The sequence below is a fragment of the Gallus gallus genome, chromosome 1 (genome assembly GCF_016699485.2).
Source record: "Gallus gallus isolate bGalGal1 chromosome 1, bGalGal1.mat.broiler.GRCg7b, whole genome shotgun sequence".
In the NCBI taxonomy this organism is placed as follows: domain Eukaryota; kingdom Metazoa; phylum Chordata; class Aves; order Galliformes; family Phasianidae; genus Gallus; species Gallus gallus.
The window spans coordinates 137,182,498-137,205,664 of record NC_052532.1 but is presented as its reverse complement, the minus strand read 5'-3'; the positions used below and the strand labels follow the sequence as shown (position 1 = coordinate 137,205,664).

At 43.7% G+C, this 23,167-nt stretch overlaps 1 protein-coding gene across 1 annotated transcript in view; it reads right to left on the bottom strand.

Annotated features, from left to right (window-relative positions):
* GAS6 (growth arrest specific 6) overlaps window positions 1-23,167 on the bottom strand; it is a 37,385-nt gene that overhangs the window by 13,109 nt on the left and 1,109 nt on the right. Inside the window, exons 3-6 of the mRNA XM_015277909.4 lie at window positions 8,805-8,829; window positions 7,980-8,042; window positions 2,642-2,764; window positions 877-996 (exon numbers count right to left, since the gene is read on the bottom strand). Of these exons, the coding sequence (XP_015133395.2) occupies window positions 877-996; window positions 2,642-2,764; window positions 7,980-8,042; window positions 8,805-8,829 (331 nt within the window). The remainder of the gene's footprint in view (window positions 1-876; window positions 997-2,641; window positions 2,765-7,979; window positions 8,043-8,804; window positions 8,830-23,167) is intronic.

Here is a 23,167-nt window from a genome sequence, read left to right as displayed (position 1 = left end):
GGGCATGGACACGTAGCTTGTGTGTGATGTTCACAGTGTTCTAATAAACACTGCAATTCAAAGGTAACATCTGCTCATTTGAGTGACTGTGCACATCAGAAGGGATGCCATGTAGGCCATACCTTCATCACTTCAAACAGCAGAAGTGACACAGAAATGAAATCCTGCTCTTTTTGGCTGTTAGCATGAATATGTTGAGCCAGGTATACGAACTGCTCATAACCATGTCATTGCATTCATAAGGGGTATATATGCAGACTTGCTTGTTTTTCATGAGACATAAAAAACATGAACAGCTATCTGTGATCACTAATGAGTGTGTGTCTCAGCACGCAGCTCCTTAACACTTTTAAAATCTCAGTTGCTCAAGTTCTGTTACGTAAATTCACTCCACCATTTCAGACATTTACTTCAGATCCCCATGTTCTGCTCCCAGTTGCCATGTCAAACAGCAGTGTGCCTTCACTAGGGCCTTTCTGCAGCTATTAACAATCAGTGGCAGTGCATTTATCTGTCTTCCTCTATCTCAGTTAATTACTTGCTGCTGCACTTACCTAGATTTAGAAAAATGAAACAATAAATACGCAAAATAAAAACAATAATCACATATACTACAACTCGTGAGATTAGGAAAGAGTGTAGCAATGCACCTGGGCAGCCATTCCTCCTCTCAATGTCAGGATACAAGGACTGATCAGTTACACTGATGTAGTACAACCCCAGCCACAGACCTCTGTGAATGCGGCCTGTACTGTGGTACTGGAGAGCAATGTGGTGGGACCATAGAGAAACCAGGATACAGTGATGGCATGAACACCTGCTGCCATCCCAGACCTCAGCTTCTGCTGGACTGGGAGGCAGAAAAGGAAGGCTTACCTTCACATGTTTTGCTGTCTTTAAGAGCATAACCACTGTAGCATGAGCAGCGGTAGCTGCCGAGCTTGTTGAGGCAGATCTGGTTACAGCCACCGTGCTGCACTTTGCACTCATCAATATCTGCACCAAAAGAAAGTATTGCAGTCAGCTTTTCACCTCTGACATGATCTGAGAAGCAAGAGTGGGGTAGGGAGCTGGGAAGGGGAAAGAGCAAGCAAGGAACACTATCACATCTGCAACATGATGGTTACAAGAAGCCCAGAGATTTAATTTGAGCACTTCAAGTGCATTGGCTTGAGTTGATTTGATAACAGAAAAGACAGAACAGGAGCCGTAACTGAATCCCTCCCACATAGGTCAGACAGTGCGGGAGGGTATCTTCAGCCTATGGAGGTGAAGAAGAAGAATTTGCTGGCAGAACATATATTACAACTAACTTTTATGATGGTATAATGACTAGTAAGTTTGGTATTAAACAACACAAAAAAATATCCTCACTACTACAGAGCACAAGAGAACACAAGAAATAGTAAATTCACAGCTACTGCGCTCCACTGACACCAGCAGCAAAGGCCTGCTTGATTCAAGAGAGCCTTCTGTGTGCCCTACCTGCTCACCATGGCCTGTCTGTATAAGGGACTCCGGAGTCAGCTGATAGGTAGAACAGCAATTTCATGATGTTTTGTATGAAAAAGAGGGGATATGCTTCAGACTGGCCAGTTCCTAAGCTCTCAAGGCTGCTGAAAGCTGATGGGTCAACTATCTCAAATACTTAAATAAACTGCTTGTGAGTGATCCTATAATTTCACCACAATATCCACAATGGGAACACAGGGTTTGGATCTGTTGTTCTCTTAGTGGCCACAGTCCTGGACTGGCTGGATGTGCTTTATGGCAGCCATTTAATTTTGGCAGGCAGAACAGCAGCGGCCCTGACAGCCAGAAAAAAAAACAGGAATCAGAGAACAACAGGAGGAATTATTCAGTATTTCATAACAGAATACAAAAAATCTCTTTGGGCTTGGGACATACTACATGAAAAAATACTCTGCCTGAATATTCTCTTTGGAGTTGATGGGAATATACAGCGGGACATGAGTAGAAGTTGTAGTAGAAGCTGTGGTGCCCCATCCCTGGAGGCGCTCAAGGCCAGGTTGGATGGGGCCCTGGGCAGCCTGAGCTGGTGGGGGGCAGCCCTGCCCACGGCAGGGGGTGGGGGCTGAGTGGGCTGTGAGGTCCCTTCCAATCTAAGCCATTCTATGAGTGGACTTGGAATGATACCACACCTCTGAGAAGGGATATAGCAGACTAATGTCACCAGTTGGTGCATCAGCAAGAAATGACAACAATCTGCCAGAAATGTCTGTTGCTATTGCGAGCAAATGGGAAGACAAGCCAGTTTAACAGGATCTGCAATTTGCCCTCTGTTACCACTGTGTTAACAGCATCAGTGGAGGGAGTTGCATTTGCAAAGCAACTACCAATTCACTTGGGCTGCCCTTTTCAGAGGAGTGGGACAGAAAGTTGGGGCACGACCTCTTAGATTTCCTCGTCAACAGCAAGCTGAAATCCATTAAAGTCATTTTTAAAATGTTGACAGGCAGTTATATGATTTCTATAAGGGCAAAAGTATGAGTGGTGTGTAATGCAGGTTCAGTACTATGACTTTTGAATTGAGCATCGCAGTATCAGTGACTAGGTTAAAATATAGCAAAATCCAACACATTGCTGTTACAGATCTGAAAGATAACAAGACATGCATTACCTTTATCACATGTTTTTCCCTGCCAGCCACGTTTGCATTCACAATAGAAGTCCCCCTTCAGATCTTCACACCTGACAGTCCCCTCTTTGTAACAAGGATCAGGAGAACACTGATTTGGCAAATCTGATTTGCAAAAGGAATTAAAAACAAACACAGAACAAAACAGAACAATGCATCGAGGTCTATAATGAAAGCTCTTATTAAAGATCAAGACCCTTAAGTACTAACAGAGAATCACTATCAGAAAAACTTGCACCTGAGAAAACTGGAAGCTAATGCGTACTGCTGACATGCCAAATGAGCTGTGCCAGGAATGTGAGGTGGAATTCATTTCATTGCAAAAGGAAGTGAGCTGCTACCCCCCACATTTGAAGGGCTCCTCCTGAAATAACGTTAATTCTATTCTCCTTACTTTTGGAAAAACAGAAGGAGGACAGCAACTTAACAGTCAAGGAAGAAGGGTGATCTTTTCATTTACTTTTGGTAATTAAACTGAGGATTTCACCAAGGTTGATAGATTGGTTGCTATAAAACATTTGTATCTTTTTTTTTTTTTTTTTTTGCAGAGCTGAGCAATTTAGGCTTTTCTATTACATAGAATGAAAATAAATAAGAAACAGCAATGTGTAAATGGCATCAGAACTGCAAACCACTCATCTGGTTTGCAGACAGTGCTACGCTCCTAGCAGGCCAACATAGAATAAAGTCTAACTGATTTTTAAGCCAAGTTCCAAGAGTCAGCAATGGATGTTCTCCACAGGACCATAGAAAGAAAGTAGTGTCCATATTCTGGGGAGGATCGAGGGAACAAGTATCAAACTATTACACAGTTGAGCAAAGTATAGGATTCATCATTACTCTAGGGATGGTGTTGTGCAGAGATAGCTGAATGATGGCCCCGAGGATTTCCCTGTCCTCTCAAAAAATGAGCTGGGAGCTTTTATGTAGTATCTGTTCAAGTAGTGTTGCAGATCAGTGACGTCCTAAGACTGTAAAGATATTAACTGTTTTCACAACCTTAACCAGAAGGAGCAGTGCAGGATACATTTAAAAAGGGGCTGCTAAGACATGAACATATGATGTTCAGGCTTCTCTTCTGGTGAGTAGATGTGGAAGTTCCTTGTGCCAGAGTGGGGCTGGCAGCGCTACAAAGCAGTGACTCTACCCAGTCCTTCTGGTGGAGGAGACAGAAGCTGTCGCAGCTGCTGCAGCTAGCAGCCTTTAGGGGAAGGACTGCTGTCATTAGCAACACCTTCTACAATCCCACAGTCTTGGCAACGCATCCTTACAACTCAGCAGAACCCCATTCAGCCCAGACAAAAGGAAGACTTTGTAAAACGTTTTATAAAAAGGTAAGTTCATAGCACCTAATTAGTAGCAGCTCTCTACATAGGGCCAAGAACCATGTCCGCTGCTAAGACAAAATATATTGATTTAAATGACAAAGTACAGACATCTGACTCATTCTGCTGTAAAAATTATTAAAGAAACTTCATGAGAAGTGCAATATGCAGTCAAAACAATATTTTAAAAGTATTATTAATGTGCAACATTAGCAGCCTTACACACTTCTTCCTACCGCACTCTGTTCACCACTGTGCCCATGGGCCTTTTGAACTTCTGGGCTGTGTTTTGGACAGCTGTTAGGGCTGGTGCTATGTTAGGCAGAAAAATAAGGTAAGAGAATAAGCACTAGGGTTGGACTGTGTTTGTGTTATATTTGCCAGGAAAAAAAAACGTCAGACTCTTACCATGGGCTGCACTGCACATTCCTCATTAATGCCACCCCCAGTGGACAGCCCCATCTACACTACATGAACCTAAACCCTGCAGACACCAAATTACCTGAAGGCTGAAGTTAGCCACACATTAGTGTTGCAGTTTATTCAGGTTATTGTGGAGAACTGATTTCTTATGTGCTGTCCATTTATCACAACGTGCACTATAAAAGTGTCTGCCATTCCTTTCTCTGTAGGGCATTTAACTCAGTTTCATTATTTCACCCACCTTTACCAAAATACATCTCCAGCCACTTCCTCCCTCCAGTTTCTCCTCCTCTGTAACTAGCACAGCTTCAGCTCCTAGCTGGGGGCAATGTCACTGAGCAGATAAGAACTCATCCTGAGCCTCAACAAAATGCCCTACAGAGGACAAGGGCGGAGAGAACCAGAGGGCTGTGCCGGGCTGGAATGTGATTAGAATCCTGCCAAATAAATGTGTATTTTCAGTATTTCATCACGATGCTCAGAAACTAAAGCCTGTGTAACCCTACAGGAAAAGCATACAAACACAACTTTTAAGAGCCTCACAGAAACAACCATCCCCTCAGCACAAACTAGGCCGCATTACTTTTCTACGTTACCACTCCAGCTTTGCAGAGTTGAGGCAAAGCCACAGATAAGGCAGAAGATGTGCCACACAAAATACGAGCCAGTCATGTGGGCTGCCTTCAGCACGTGCCCATCAGAATACCCCAAGTAAACCCCTGCCCAGAGACACACCACCACAGGTAGTGGTTAAGATGGAGATGAGCCATCACAGAGCAGCTCCTTTTCTTGGGCAGATCAGAATTTGTATAGAGTAAATAGAATGGTTTATGGATGGTAAGCCAAGTCTTTTTGAAGCAGCACTAACCAATCCTCCCAGACATGGCAATGTTCTCAGTCACCTGTGTTGGCAGCCAACACAGATCAGCAGGGCTATCTTGAGTCCCCTCATGCTTCAACAATTTCCCTCAAACTCAATTCTCATGTGTCTCACAGAGCCAGATGGAAATAATACTGTATAATAATAAAACATTTATATCCCATCAACAATATGCTGATAGTCTGAGCATTTGAAAACACAAGACACTCCTATGCACTCCTTGTGGCTTCACAGCTGTGTAATTCCACCAACTTCACTGAAGGTGATTTACACCATTATAAGAGAAAAAAAGAGCTCTTGTTCCCATTAATTTACACATCAGACTTCAGTAAAAGTAATAAAAGTAATAAACAAGGGACACTTTTTGTGTGCTTTGGTCTATGTCTGATAGCACATATATATCTTATAACTGCAGACAGAGTAATGTTGTTTCAATTTCTCAAGTACATGTGGAAACCAGACTTTACCTGAGTACAGTCATTGCTGCTTCCAGTTCATAATTCTGCATTCTGAGCTAGTATTTTGATATTAATAAATGGTACAAATCAAAACATCATTTGGAAAATGCTAGGTTACGAAGATTACGACACTCAACACATAACAAAAATCTTATTGTTTTTTGAAGGTCAGATGTAACTTGGGTTTCCAAAAAATCTTGTAGCACTTTCCAAACTCTTGCAGAATCAAATCCCTAAATCCTAGCTGACCCACAATACCTCCTTTAGAAAAAAAAAATCCATCTCTGCAGATCAGAATATAGGTATCTATGTGTAAAGCAAATATCTATGTGTAAAGCAAGTGTCTAAGTTCTGACTGCAGTCAGTGGAGATCTAGTCAGTACTATGGAGTCCATAAAGTCATTTGGCTCTCCCCAGGGCAGACACAGTTTGGTCAGTGGCACCACTATACAGCCACTGAATATAGACTTACTCTCCACTGACTATAACGGGACCTACACACCCATAGGCACCTGTGCTGGAAACACGTGCATCTACCTGTCTGAATCTGGAGCTGAACCCTACCTGCAGCCCCAATCCAAAGATCCTCTGAAACAGAATATTCAAATGCCCCAGTAAGCTGCCTGTTCACTACCACAATTAAAATGTGTACCTTATTTCTAGCATAAACTAGTCACCCTCCAACCATTGGGTTATGCAGTGTCTTTGCATGTCAGATTAAAAGAGCCTTCCACTACCTTGTTTTGAGAAGTGAAAGAGACTGTTAAGAAACATCACATTTAAATGTGTCTCGCAGGCACAACCCTGGAGAGCTACATAGCCTTTTGGCAGCATCTAGGAAAAATAAGACATGCTGGAATCAGTTAAGCACAAGGTCTGTCATTTTTCCAAGCGCATTTCAGGCTCACTTTCCTGTGAATTGACAATGGCTAGCCAAAACTCAGCCACTTAAAAATATTTTAGTATTTTAATGGGGGAAAATATTGTCATTTTATTGCCAAACCACCACATCTCCAGTGGACTGAATCCCTAAAAACAATTACTCAGCTCTCATTTTTTCAGAACACAGAAAACATCCTCACCCTTCAGACTTCTGCCTCTGAAGCACGGATCAGCTATTCAGAACCAGCGTTCCCAGCCGATACCACCATTTGCAGCAGCAGCTCCCACCTCCCTGGTGTGCTATGCACAGGAGCAAAGGGAAGCACCCAGCCTCATATCCTGAATTAGCTGTGCAGACTGAATTAGTCTGCACAGCACACAGGTACCTCAGGTCTGAGAGTTCCCATTCTGTTGGCTCCAACTTCTGTGACTGATACGTGAGGGCATTACATGAGGACAAGTCTAGACACACCACTTATTAACTCTGGAATTCACTCTTCAGAAAACAGTGCTTATAAGGATGAAAGCTTGACAAAATCCTGATTCTGCTTTGGTAGCACTGGCATGAACACAAGACTGACCCAGCTTGGTCACAGTAAAAGACAACCACAGGGGCAAAAATGAAAATAAATACATGTGTGCATGGTTTTCTCACCATTTCAGCTGATCTGCTTCCATAGCATATTAAGAATCTTTAAGAGAATATTTACATGGTATCTTCAGCGCTGCAAAGCTCAAGAGGGAACTGGAAAGGCCTCACAAGTTACTGAAATACCAGTCCCTAGTGTTAGCAATGAGCAAATACCTCTCTCCCTTCTGTACAGATATCAGATTGACTTCCAAATTGATTTGAGGATTTAAAGGCTGTAAAACCTACAGCATAATCGCGTGATGAGTGCAAAGGACCTCCTACTCAAAGCTGTCAAAAGTCTGACATAAGAAAGGGTTTGACTGTAAGCTTTTTTAAGGCTACTTAACAGGGGAAAGCCAAAGTTGCCACTTGAAAGGAAACTGAAGGACGAGCATGGAGTACAACCTTACGGTAAATCTTACTACTTGTCCCTCTTGCTTCTCAGTTCATTCAGACATCAGGAAACTGCTAGGAAAGAAATGTCCTGCATCATAAAATACCAAACCAGTGAGTGACGAGTGAGAAAAGGCAAAAGGTTCTAAAAGTGAAAAAGCCTCGTTCTGTTGCTCAGATTAGACAATCAGTATGGAAGGTCAAGCATAGAAAATAAGAAGAACAGTACTAAAGTACTAGTTAAAAATGTAGGTAACTGGCCTGTTTTCACTATTTCGGGGAGCACAAGAGAACTTTTAACTACAATATACAAAACAAAAATGCTTACTATGTACGCATGTAAGGAAATCTGGACTTCTTGTATACGGCGACCCATATTTGTGAATACAAGCTGAAGAAGAGAAGATGAAATTGGTGTTATTACAATGATTACATGGCAGCTGTTCAAAGCATGTAAAAAGACATCTAGCCTGCTGATGTTTCATTAAGCAAGGTTTTGGAGGGCGGATGCAAAACCTATGCAATAATATAATCTCCCAGATGTCTTTGACTTCTTAAGTTCATAAACATTTTTTAGCTTTGTTGTAAAGTTATAAGCCATCTGAACAGAACGATCATTTTACCAGACGATACTATGACTCTAAATGCATATTAGTAGCTGCTCAAGTCTGGCCTAGTAAATCTCTTGAATCTAAAAGGCACATGGAGTTTTCTCAAGTTGTTGGAGCTTACGATTTTAAGTGCTACAGGTTAAACACAAATAGAAAGCAGTATGGTGGCACAGTGATCATACAGTCAGTAGAAAAAGCCAGTGGATCAATCAGTAAAATTTTAAAATATGGAGATTAATTAATAGCTAAGGTAATTTAAAAGGGATGAAAGTGGAAGACTAAATATTTACCAGTCCTAGAGGCTACAAATAATAAATGCAACATCAACATTTTAACACACAGATAACACACAATCTATACAATATAAGTTTTAAAAAAGCCCTTAAAATCACATATGAACGTAGAATCACTCTTAAAATCAGAAACCCATGCTTATTGCAGCCTGGTTTCCATCACTTTCCTTAGAAGAGCTTCGGCTGTGACACACTCCAGTGCTAGGCACCACATATCAACGAGGTAACAACGTAAAAGCTGCGACTCACCCAAGTATTTCGGGTAAAAATATTCCTGTAGGAGGAAAAAAAGAAAGCAAAGATTTATTGAATGATACTTGCTTTTATTGTCATTCTACTAGTGTTTAACAGCTGCTGTTAGTTTGGTGGTCTTGCACAGCAGCTCTTAAACAAGATCCAAACATAAACATCCTCATTTCTTTCATTCAGAGCCAGAGGAAACACATGGTCATAGATGTGTTCTGTCTCGTGAGGATAGTGAGAAACATCAGCTCCTATCTCAGTGCATGGTTGGACAGCTGACCTGCCAATGGTAGTGACTGAGCATCAAGCCACCTCATCACTATCTCAGGGGCAACGGTGCTCACTATAAGGTACAGAGAGGAAGATGGATCTAGGGATGAAAACCAGAAGGCAGATACAGAACAACTTAGTCACCCTGTGCCTCCTCAGAGTCCTTCTGCTGACTCAGAGCACATGACACAGTAGCCACAAAAATAAAAGGGTACATCTTGCTTTTGTTACAGTGAATATCCTACAACTCCAACAACATCCACTGTCATGCTGCCCACTACATCACCTCATGGAAGCTGCCCATACAAATAAAAGAGTATTGAGAGGTTGCGGGGAGAGAAAGACACAAGGGAATGGCATGGAGCTGTCAGGGGAGGGTCAGGTTGGGGGTTAGAGAAAGGTTCTGCGCCAGAGGGCAGTGGGCATGGAATAGGCTGCCCAGGGCAGTGGGCATAGCCCACAGTGCTGGAGTTCAAGGAGTGTTTGGACAGTGCTCTCAGACATAGGGTTTGAATGCTGGGTAGTGCTGCGTGGAGCCAGGAACTGGACTCAGTGATCCTTGTGGGTCCCTTCCAACTCAGGATATTCCGTAATTATGTGATCATAGCTGCTCATTTAGGAGAGGTCCAAATGTATCTCAGAAGTGTTTAATATGGGCAAAAATAGCCCGAGAAGGGCTTCCATTGAACTACAACTAGACTGCCAAAGGCTCTCCCACTTTTCTGGCAGTACATGGCCACATGTCATCACTCCCTACTTCGTGTCAGCAACGTGCTGCCACGTGGCAAGATCAGCACTTTGCTGATCTAACCTTGTGCATTAGAAAATACTCAGTCAGGCGAGACCTTGCCAGCTGCATGATTGCTTGCACCAACACAGTGCATGAGCAGGAAAATGCAGCTGGGCTGCATGGAAGGGCAGGAAATTGGTCTAAGCAGATTGTTAAACTGCATTCTTAAAAAATCTAAAAATTCATCACTTTGGAACAGGTAACTTTCCAAGTTCTAACTGTATTTTTTGCTGCATATATAAGTCACTAGTTTGAGAACTGTTGAAGTTGTAATTGAGGCACGTAATTGAGGGAAAACTCATGAATTTTATGTATTTAACTTTTCTGGTTAAATTAAATTAAGCCATTTCTCAGCTAACCATGAAAGTGTACTCGTACTATAATTCTTTCACACAACACGAGCAATTTCAATATCACACTGTATTTACAGAGAGATTGGAACAGTAAATGTCATATATTCTACAAAATTAATTTGGACCATGCAATGTGCAAGATTAGAAACTACGTATTTTATTTTCTCCTCTTATTACAGGTCTTTGGATAAGACCATGCATATATACAAATGTGTATGAAGAACACTGACAGGCACACACTGTGATTCAGTTTGACCTGGACTGTCTAATGCAATCAATTGATTGTCAAGGTCATATAAACAAAGAGTTTTTCACTGCTGTCATCCTCTAGAAAAAAATCAATAATTTCTGGAAAATGTGCTCCAGTTACTGAAATGTGCCATGTAAATATACAGTCTAAATCATGAAAGCCTCAACAAAGAAGCAGCAGAACCAGCCTACACTTAATCTAATTTTCAATTCCAATACAAAGATAATAGGTTTAGCATCTTTTGAGGCTGAGCTTTATAATATCTCTTTGGGTTAAGAAACTGAGTGAGGAGTTCAGAGCTCAGTACGTTTCCCAATCCTTTTTTTTTTTTTTTTTTTTTAAGGCTTAGGTTTGAAAAAGACAAGTCAAAAAATAAAGTAAAAAAAAAGTACACCTACACAGTCTAAATATTCAGATTATTCAGATAAGCATCCAGATAAGCTATAGCCACAAACTGAACTTCAGCCAGCACTCAAAGAGAAAAAGATAGCTGCAAGTGAGGAAATATACCACGTATATATTTATTATTTCCCCTTCATTCAATATTTATCACAAAAATGTGCAGATGTATTTCACCAGCACCGCTAGGATAATCCAGACACTGGCAAGAACTACTTTTTCTGCATTCATAGGACAAGAACTAGGAGCCTTCATATGCATGTCTGCCTTCTTAACTGCTTGAAATCAGTGAAAGCACAGTTGTAAAACAAACAAAAAACAAAAACACTACCAACAAAACAGAAAACCTAATTGATCAGAAGTTTACCCAGTTAAAGATTCATCTTGTGCCTAACTTGCACAGGACAGCCAGACATGTATTGTTTCCAGGATGAGTGCACAATTCTGTAATGCCTTCTCAGACTTCTGTAATGTTTTACTAACCCATGAGCACTGTGGAAGATTAAATCCCTCAGCCCTGTACAGATCATGTCTCTGACAGAAGTCTCAGACTCATCTTCCTTCCACCAGAAGACTTCAGTCCTATTTTGAGGGTCCAAGAAAAATAGAGAACACTCAATTCTACAATGTCTTGTCAGACTTCGGTGCTGTAATGTCTTAATGACCCGCAGATGTTGAGGAAGGTGAAATCCCTCAGCCCTATATACATCATGTCCCTAACAGAAGTCTCAGATTCATTGTCCCTCCACCAGAAGTCTTCAGTTCTGTTTTCGGGATCCAACAAGAATGTCAGGGGAAATGCTCTGAGGCTTGTTAATAAGATTCCCTGTTGCAATTTTGCTGATTTCTCAACCAGTCACCTTAAACTTCTGGCTCACCAACATCTCACCATCCCGAAAGCCACTCAGGATTTCCAGGATCCAAATGCAGGTTAGTTAACTCCAACCACCGTGGCTTCGTTATAGATGCTGACCTCTCTCTGTCAGGTGGTAACATCGCAGTGCATACACAAGGAAGACAGAGGTTCTCCAGCCAAGGCCTCAGAGGAGCACCAACCTTCAAAAGAGACCAACCCTCACAAGAGATGGTTTCACAACACTGTCTGCCCTGACCAGTCCACCAGAATGTACTCCCAGCCCACCTTCTTGTGACCCAACACACTCTCTGCCTGGTTCCCACCTGTCAACCAGTGTTAACGCATGCTACGTCATCTGCCCCCACCAGTACAACTCAGCACAGCTCTCAGGTAGAGAGGAAGAAATGGGGGAGAGACAAGGAAGTGCCTCATGCCTGCAGGCCTCCACCTTTCCAGTCATCTGTCCTCCAGACAGGTTCTTGCAGGCTGGTTGCAGTTCAGCTCAAGAGGCCTTTTCTCTGCAGAGATTTAAGCACTACGGGCCCCGCCCTTGCCACACAAACACACGCATGGTATAGAAGCACTTTCTGATGCAGTAAACTCAATTATTGGATTCCAGCATCCAACAATAGTACAAGACCTAGGCAATTCACAGAATCACAGAATAACAGAATGGCTTGGGTTGGAAGGAACCTCAAGGATCATGAATCTCCAACCTCCCCCCTGCCACAGGCAGGGCCAGCAACCTCCACATTTAATACTGGAGCAGGCTGCCCAGGGCCCCATCCAACCTGGCCTTGAACACCTCCAGGGACAGGGGCATCCACAGCCTCTCTGGGCAGCCCGTTCCAGCACCTCACCACTCTCATAGTAAAGAACTTCCCCCTGACATCCAACCTAAATCTTCCCTTCTTCAACATAAAACCATTTCCCCTTGTCCTGCCGTTATCTACCCATTCAAAGAATTGACTCCCCTCCTGTTTATAGGCTCCCTTTAGGTACTGAAAGGCTGCAATTAGGTCACCCCACAGCCTTCTTTTCTCCAGGCTGAACAAGCCCAGCTCCCTCAGCCTTTCTTCATAGAGGAGGTGCTCCAGCCCTCTGATCATCTTTGTGGCCCTCCTCTGGACCTTCTCCAACAGCTTTTTGTCTTTCCTGTATTGGGGGCTTCAGACCTGGATGCAGTACTTCAGATGGGGCCTCACAAGGGCACCGCAGGGCTGTGGGGTTAACTAGGCAGAAGCACCATTATCTGCTTCCCTGCAAAAGGAAACCTGCAATGTTCCTATGCTCACAACCTCTTTTCAATTCCACAGCCAAACTCTTGCTTAGTGCTAAGATCCAGAAGTTAGTGAAATTATACAGGGCATGCATTCGTCCTGCTGCTTTTTTAGAGACAATGGAAGAACACCAAATCAGAACAGCCCTTCCATGAGTCACTGTGTATAAATAACCCTTCTGCAAACATAACAATGACCATGTCTACACGAGGAAAATGTTCTCACTATTGCTTAAAGTAATTGGCAGCACTGAGAACCTCAGCCAGAAGGGCCTGCCAGCTGCTTCTGTTTGCTTTGTTTGAGCACCATGTCAAGTAATCCTGCTCAGCACTGAACCCAACCAACCCCATGTCTGGGACGCGACAGCAGCAGATGAAAATCTACAGCAGGACCGCAATACTGCCATTACTGAGGGATCTCACTGACTTGCTTAAGCAGCAGTAATTTCTGAAAAGCAGTTTCTTAGTGCAGACAGGCTACTGTCACTGGCAGCTTCCAAGCTGCGAAGATTACAAAGAATAAAGCAAACAAAATCTACATCAAATTCAGACGTTGCTGAGCATCATGAAAGGGCACAAGTCCAATTAACTTTGCCTTCACAGTTCTGCTTATGAGATAAAATTTGCCTCCAGAAATAAAATACAGAATAAAAAAGCCCATATCAGAACACACAGCTCTGCCTGTCAGCAGAAAAAGCTTGTCTTCGGCACAACTGATGCTTCTGAAGGGCCGTATTTTCTGAGCAACCCGTAACAGATGAACATGTCATCAGTTGCCTAAGCGCAGCGACAACTCCCACATCATGCCCTTTTCTCATCTCCATCTAGTGACTCCCTTTTTCTCCTTTTGGGACTGTTTGCCTGGGGCATGGCTTGACCTCCTTGTTTATAAATACGCTTCATGTTTCCACTCTGCAGGCCTGCAGAGCAATGGCACTACTAACCATAATTGGCTGCGACTCAGTGTTTGACTTGGGTGTGTATTTACACCAACCGTTGTTTAACTGTACAACTTGGGAATGCAAATTTCATTAATGCTGGAGAGCATTCTGCATTGCTTCATTAACTGGGCCATAGGCTTTTGTTGTGCAGCAAACCTCATGCTGAATGACTGGGTCTCCCTCCCATACCGTGTAATTGAACAGTTCTACAATACAGAACTTTAACTCTATAGAAACTACAGGCACAGAAGTGAAGCTTCAGTCATTGCCATATGACTTGTGAAATCTTTCCTGCTCTAAAGAGCTCTACGTTCACTCAGGTCAGTTTTCTTCCTATCTTGCTCTGGAACAACATGCATTCTCCATGCAAAGCACAAACTCCTCACCATCTGGCAAGTGAGGCCTCAGATAACCAGGCCTCAGATAACACTGGCAGTTGTGGTTCAGTTGTCACTTAGAGACTTCAAGCAAATTCAGGGAAACTGGATCTGACAAAACACCTCACATAAATAAAAAACCATCTCCACTTAACATCCTATATTGTGTCACTGCTCTCCTGTTATTTAAGTCATATTTAAAACAGAACAGATTATACATCCCAGTGAACGTTGCTTAAATGCTTGTGATCTCTGCTACAGGTTCTGCAATATTTTATCCACTGAAGTGAACAAAATTGTATTTTTCCTCCTTATTGTACTATAATGATACTATAAGTTGCCTCTTAGGATTCTGCTTAAGAGCAGCTCACAGCAGCAATGTCTGGTCACTTTAAGGCACCACCACATTTTGCCACAGTGCGGATAGGCAAGCAGGAATGGGGAAGTACATTTGAGACAACGCCAGGACCTTGTGACAGAATACAACCTTACACTTCCCTGTTCATAACTTTAATAACTAAGTAACTTTTGCATTTTTGTTCCTGCCCCACACATTTTCTGGAACTGAGCTAGGACTTGCTGTTCCAGGAGGCAGCCAAATGCAGCAGCTCTCCAGATGCACATGATTTTGTACAGTGCAAGCATGACAGGTTCTCCATTCATCTCTTTCTTTATGCACCCCACTGGCCAGTAGCATAACATGATGCAGAGCAAAGACAACAGCAACACTCACCCCTCTTCCTGGGTATCCACCTTATTTTGCAACTTTACTCTTCCTCTTAGTTCGACTGCTCAAAGGCACAGGAAGGAAACCCCACACAACAGATAAAGAAACTTCCCAACAGATGTTGTGCATGAGTGAACAGCCTCTAGAACAGCAAGTCACAACAAAATAGTGATGAAGATACAAATATGGAAGGTAGACCTGCCGAAGAACTTCAGTCTCACTCTTCATAGTTTGGCTCTCCATTCATTTCTTCAACAGCATGTGCTGTGATGATCTTTTTGCTTCTTCTCAGCACATGGTCTTCCCTTCCTGAAAACACACTATCCTTTCCAGTGTGACGGCACAGCCCTTTGTGGGGTGAATTGGACTGTAGAATCAACCCAACCAGAAAACAATCCTTTTTCCCTCCAGATTACTTTCCTTCATATCAGTTCCTTAAATTAGTCCATGCAGCCACACAAGCTGCTGTGCAGGGAGGGCGAACAGAATGGCCAAAGGCAATGAGCTTAACCCAACTAGATCAGCTGAGCTCCCAAATGGGAATCCAAAGTTGCTGAAAAGTAGTGTGAGTGGAGGATAAGCGAGCTGGGAGAATCGCTTCCCACTCTTTGCCACTGGTTCTCCTTTCAAATTGCCACAGTTTGGGTCATGTAGCGGTTACTGAATTACTTCACCATGAAATGAACTGTGAGATAAAGAACATTTTTACTGCTGCTTTTGTAGCTGTCTTGCCCCAAGACATTCCCCTCTTCCCAACCCAGCTCCATGTCCCACAGCCTCCAAAGCAGCCATACTGCCCACACTTCTCTTGCTATATCCCTTCTCTAAACCTCTGGTGCTGGCTCCATCCTTGTTCTTCATACCTACTGGAAAGTAATTGCTCGTAATCCACTAAGTTCATCTAGAGTTTGGAGTGCACATGAACCACAACTGCCAATTTATACACATTCAGTGTTTCCCATACCTGATTCTCAAGTATCTGTACTAACACAGTTTATATTAATTCCCAGCAGGCTATTTCTCTCTCTTTTTTTTTTTTTAATTTAGAAAGAAAACAAAATGAGCCCATAACCACAACACTGCTTTCCTCATTTATTTAAGTGGCTTTCTTCCCTTCTCTTTAAAACCTATTGTACATTGCTAAAAAAACTCAGACTTAACCTAACATTACCTGTTTTTTCCATTATCCTCCTTCTTGCCCCAAATCTGTATAATCCCCTGCTTCAATGTGCCATTCTTAGCACTTTTTCCATTCTAGCTTTAATCAACCCCTTGGTGTAATATCAGACACTTTTGTTCTCCCTAGCTCCTCACCTCATGGTTTACTGAAATGTGGACTGCTTCCATGATGGGCTGCATCAGTATTTCCAGCTCTGTTCTGAAAACCTGGGCTTAATTCACACGAGTGGAAACAGATAAGGACCAGGCAGGTCTGACTCTTGCAGAGTTGATGGAAGTTTGTCTGCTTTGACCAGCAGCAAACTTGACTCACCCTTCTCAATAACCTCTGGTAATGCAGTATGTAGCTAATGAATGTACAAGCTGCCTTCTAAGGCAGGCTCGAGTATTTCTGTCACCCTCCTGCTACTAAAGTCCACTACTTCAAGCAGATGGCAGTCATACTGCCAAGTACATAGATGCATCCTGCACCGCTGTCCCCATCAAGATCAAGTAGACCTACTGGAGCTTGGTGCAATTCTCTCCCATCCTACAAGGCAGAGAAAGAACGGGAAGGGAGAACCTGGTGAACATTCAGATCTCAGTCCAACAGAGAGCTGGGATTCTTCATGTCACTGTGGCATAAAGCTCGACAGTCAAAACTCTCAACTTCCTTCTGTCCTTCAAGGCATTTCTGGACAAAAGTCTACATCTTCCCCTATTTTCTTTCTTGGAATCTATTCAGCAGGTAGCACTGTGCCTGGGAAGACTTTCTTCCATATATCCAATCCAAGCAGGTCAACTCATGAGCATGGAGTTGTCTGGTAACTCTCTCCCTCTCTTAGATAAATTCTGGACTAATAAGAACAAATATAAAAATTTATACCAGTTAAAATCTAGCTTTTCCTGAACACTCTGCCAAAATATCACAGCAAATAAATGCACTGAGAAGAATTTTCTCTGCAAATAAAACCAGATTTTTGCCTGGATCTAGAGAGGAATATTCTACACAGGGATGATGACATATCTATTCACTGAATTACTCAAAGAAGTTTTACACTGTTTAACTTTCCTACTTAATTCTTGTCCTACATGCCTTCATACTTTTGCTATTAGTATTTGCAACTGTGCATCTATCTTTGTTATTCTTAGAAATAAATATTATCTGCCACTCATTCTTCCTAAAAGACCAGAGTGAAGTTTGGATGATTCCAGCGCATGCAAGCACATCTATGTTACTGTGACCACGTTGTGCAAGGGAGCAAATAAAGAAATAAAAACAATGACATTATGAAAATCTACCAAACTGACTGCTGTCATACCCTACACATTGCTTCATCTGCATTTCAGATTCTTGCTAAACCCAGCCTAGAAGAAAGAATGCTGGCATTGCTAGATGTTTTGTTAGGATCAGCAGTTTTCAAGCCATGAAAGCAAAACGCCCCAAGTACCCTGGTGTGGTCACTGCTGACCTTGCTGTGAGTGGGGGACTGGACAAGAAACCTCCCACATACCTTCCAGCCCAAGTTATTCCTCAGTTCTCTGCCATGTGTATCCCTTCATAGTATCAAAGAATCATTAAGTCAGAAAAGTCCACTAAGACCACTTAAGTCCAACCCCAACCCATCTTCACCATGCCCACCAACCATGTTCCTCAGTGCCACATCCATACAGTTTTTGAACGCCTCCGGGGACAGCGGTTCCACCACCTCCCTGTTGCAGCTCTTCAACAGCAACAACAGCAAACACAATGAGCAGTGACAAACAGATGCTGTACTGTTAAACTGTGGTCCAAAATGATGAGGCTTCACACCTTCACTGTGTTGAGCCTTTCTACACAGAGAAACTCCTTGCACAAGAAACCTGCTTTGCTGTATTTACTTTCCAGTGTTTCCAAGAACACCAACAGCAACGTTACCTTCTGCCCTCAATTTTACATGCTTGGATAACCACATTTTTAGAACAGGTCAACCAAATTCCAGAGCAGTTTATCAGTCAGTTAACAAGCTGTAGAACCTTGACTGCATACCAAGGTCAAATATTTCTGCAGCAAAGCTTTTTATAAGGCCGCATCAGCATTTGAAATGAGATAACATTCTTATCTCCACATCCAAAATATTCTGCAGCTTCACCCGTCCATCATACCTTGCATATCTTTCCAATGGATTCCGTTTACAAACATAATGCACTGCATTTTGGTTCACAACTCCCATGAACATGCTTTCCACCTTTATTTTTTCCCACCATATCATTTTTTCATTTTCCTGCTTGGTATCTCTAGCCTCACTGAAACTGTAACACGAAATCCTTCCTAGAATTCTGCAGTAACACCTAAGGATGTTATCACCAGCTCCACGAAAAAAGGCTGCAAGATGCATTAACCTGGGCTCACACTTGTTTTTACCATGTATAGTCATACTATTGCACAGACCGAGTTTTGTTCTGCCTCCTAAAAAAAACCTCACAATCTAAAAATGTTTCAATTGATCTTCCTTCCTCCAGTCTGGGCAAGCTGATATTTATATTTTCCGTAACTTAAAAGACAAAAGCTGTGCTGGCCTGCAAATGAATGGCTTTTTAGCCCCACCTAATATGCTATTATTAGCAGTTGATGTAAGTAATGGCACATGTGGCAACACCCGCATGCAGGTTTCAGGGAAAGCCAATCTTCTGCCGACTGCTTGCAGTTACTTTGAAAAGCTGATCACTGAAACAGTGAAGGCCTGATGTAGAACAAGTGTGCTCTGTTACAGGAATATGCAATTCCATTGCTGTTTACTGCCTTGTCCAGTAAACAGTTACCTTTCCATAACAACACTCTTGGTTGGATGTTTCCATTGCCTGGATCCATTGGCTAGGAAGCATCAAGGAAGCTATGTAACAGCCTTGCTCCATCTTGTCTAAACATCTGGAGCTGCCTGACTGAGCCATTTAATGTAATTTCACATCTCAGCTGTAAGTCACAGGTCTCTGTGGTGGGTTGACCCTGGTAGGCAGCCAAGCACCACACAGCCATCCATTCAGCCTGTCAGCAATAGGACAGGGAGAGAGGAAAGCAATAGAGCAAAAGCAAGAAACCTTGTGGGTCAAGGTTAAAAGTACTTAATAAACAAAAGAGAAGTGGAAGAAGAGAGAGAAAGAAAACAAAACAAAGCAAGCGATGCAAAGGCAGTCACTCACCACCTGCAGGTAGACTGATGTCCATCTGGATGCCAAGCAAAAGATGTCCAACCAACCACCATTCCTCTCCCTTTTGACTGCCTAGCATGTTGCTACATAGCATGGAATGGCTCTCTGGTTGGTTTAGGTCACCAGCCTGGCTTCCTGCACACCCTCAGCCTGTTCATTGAGCTGGGAAAGGCAAGATGCAGAGCAAGCTTTGACTAATCACTAATGAATCTTCAACCATCATGGCCACAAGACCACCACCCCACAGCACAGAGAGCACCCATGGGGCTACATTCATGCTCTTCTGGAATTTTATGGCATAAAACTGGGGAGATGTGGACAGACCCAACAGTGCATACAAGCAATGCACGGTATGTTCCCTATGACTAGCCCACCATGGGGATCCCCACAGGGCTAAGGCAAGGCAAGAATCATAAAGGTTGGAAAACACCTCTCAAATCATCAAGGCCAACCACCAGCCCATCCCCACCATGCCCACTGACCATGTACCTCAGGGCCACATCCACGTGGTTCTTGGGCAACTCCAGGGACAGTGACTCCATCACCATCTGGGCAGCCCGTGCCACTGCTTCACCACTCTTTCTGAGAAGAAATTTATCTGAATACCCAACCTAAAGAAGTAAGTCATGCAGCCTTTTCTTTCTGACATGACCTAAGCAGTTAGCCTCTGTGACCACATTCAGCCTTCAGAGACAAACATTTCAGCTTTCCTACATGCAAGAAATCATCAGCTGTCAACAGTAATCAGTACATTTCCCCAGTCACTAAGAAGTCCTCATTCTACCAAATATGCCGAAGTGTGGCAACAGTTATTGCAACTCACAAACTGCTAAGCAATGTTTGTTGAACAGTTTTCACCTTTCCGCAGCCAGCTCTCTCAGCTAGCTTCCTTCTCCTGTCAGCCAACAGGACTGGGTGTACATGCAGCATCAGGGAGATGGCAGTACAATAATTTCCACTATTTATGAGATACCTCCTCTACCTCAGGTGTGTGGCAAGAAAATGGAACAAGATTAAGCCAGATGGAAGGGCAGGTGAGGAAAATATTCTGCTCATCCATAGGCACTGCCAGAAGTCATCTATGCCTTACAAAGAACAGGCAGCTTCCAGTGTTTGCAGTAATAACAGCTCATACGTGTGACACCAAGCTTTGTGCATCAGAAGCCTGCTAATGAACAACCGCTGCTGCCTTGTGCCATATGGTGGTTGGAAAAGATAGGGAAGGCCATAAATCCACCTGACAGGAGGTGCCATGGATGCTTCTCAGCCAAATTCAAGCAATGTGGCAGTGAGGAGCAAGGACACACCGCCCGGAGTAAGTAAATTCACAACTCTTGGGAGCTCTGAGTCAGAACAGCAGCCAGGAAGTTTCTCATGATAAAATAAAAGCGTTTTGCTGGAGAATCACAGAATCGTAGGGATTGAAAGGGACCTCTGGAGACCATCAAGTCCAACCCTCCTGCTAAAGCAGGTTCCCTACAGTAACAGGAAATGTAGGAAAGCATCCAGGTGGATTTTGAGTATTTCCAGAGAAGGAGACTCCACAGCCTCTCTAGGCAGCCTGTTCCCGTGCTCTGTCACCTTCAAAGAAGCTATTTCTCAAGTTCAGATGGAACTGTGTTCCAGTTTGTGCCCACTGCCCCTTATCCTATCATCAGGCACCAACAAAAAGAGCCTGGCCCCATCCTCTTGACTCCTGTCCTGTAGATATTTATAAATTCTTCCCCATGCTGAACATCCCCAGGTCTCTCAGCCTTTCCTCGTATGGGAGATGCTCTAGGCCACTAATCATCTTTATGGCTCTCCAGTGGACTTTCTCCTGCAGTTTGCTGCCCTTCTGGAACTGAGGAGCCCAAAACTGGACACAGTACTCCAGACGTGGCCTCAGCAGGGCAGAGAGGAGGGGAAGGATCACCTCCCTCAACCTGCTGGCCACATTCTTTGTACACATCCTGGGATGCCACTGGCCTTCTTGGCCACCAGGGCACACTGCTGGCTCATGGCCAACCTGTTGCCCACCAGGACATCCAGGTCCTTCACCAGAGAGTTCTTTTCCAGCAGGTCAGCCCCCAACCTGTACTGATGCATGCAGTTATTCCTCCCCAGGTGTAGGACTCTACACTTGCTCCTGTTGAACTTCTTACAGCTCCTTTCCACCCAACTCAGCAGCCTGTCCAGGTTTTGTTGAATTGCAGCACAGCCTTCTGGTACATTAGCCTCTTATCCCTTGCTGAGGGTGCACTCTATCCTTTTATCCAGGTCGCTGACAAAGTATGTGTGAAATCAGCAAGGGGGCACAGATACTAGGAGCTCACTCAGCCTCGGTGGCATTTCTTCAGAGGTTTCCAAAACAGCAGTAATGAAGGGAACGCAATCAAAAAATATATATATATATATTTTTTTGCAATGACAGAAAGTTTTCCCTGCCCTACGAAACATGCCTAAACAGTGTGATTGGCTCTTATGTTGCACACTGAAAGAATTTAAACCCAAATGATTTCACTCTTTTCATTAGCAAGAGAACAGAGGGAGAACACTATGTTTTTTTCAGTACACAAAATAAGTACCAAATATTGTTTCAAACTCCCAACACATCTACACAGCCCACCACCCATAGCAGATAGCAGAGCTGCTCACCTTGGGTTACCTTTTCACCAGAACACTACGAAATTCCCTTTGCAAGTTTCCTCCTGTGCTCACTGCTCTGTAGTGAATACTTATCCTAAGCTAATGGATATCAATGGGAATATGGAAATAGCAGTGCGAGCCACTCTCCTACACTGCGTATTACACAGAATCACAGGGGTTGGATGGGACCTCAAGAGATCATCGAGTCCAATCCTCTGGCTGAAGCAGGATCCTTACAGAAGGTTGCACAGATAGGCGTCTGGTTGGGTCTTGAACATCTCCATGGGAGACTCCACAGGCAGTGGAGTCTCCTCCTTGCTTCTCCGGGCAACCTGTTCCAACACTCCATAACCCTTACCACAAAGAAGGTCTTCAGCATGTTTGTATAGAATTTCCTACGTTCAAGTTGCAGTTCATTGCTCCTTGTCCTATTGCTACAACCACCGAGAAGAGCCTGGCCTCATCCGTTTGCCTCCCACCTCCCTTCAGATATTTATAAACATTAACCAGATCCCTCCCCGCAGTCTTCTTTACCCTAGGCAGAACAGACCCAGGTTACTCAGCCTTTTCTCATACAGGAGATGCTCCAGGCCCTTCATCATCTTTGTGGCCCTCTGCTGGACTCCTCCTGGGAGATCCCTGTCTTTTTTGATCTGCAGAGCCCAGAACTGGACAGTGTTCTCAACGTGGCCTCACCAGGGGAGAGAGGGAGGATCACCTCCCTCAAGCCCCTGGCCACGCTCTTTTTAATGCACCCCAGCCACAGGCAGAAGCTGCCGATGAGATGCACGTAGAACTGGCGCACCACTAAACACCGCCTGGGCAGCAGCTCTGTATTAAGCTCTAAATTAAAACTTGGCAGAAAGCAAAGCCAACCTCTCTGCTGCCCTTAAGGCTGCTTTGTAACAACAGCCAGTGCCTGACGGAGCGCACATGTCAAGGCTTGTCCCAAGGAGATGCAGAACAGCTCCTCGGTCCCTCCTTCGCCTCTGGTGCGTGTGCTGTGTACAAACACACCTACGCATGCACACACATACACGCTCCCTATCTCCTCGAAGCACCGAGCTATTAACAGGAACACACTGTGCAATGCCGGCCGGAGAAAAACACCTCCTGCTGCTACTCGGTGCCAGATCAGCCCTGCAACGGGAG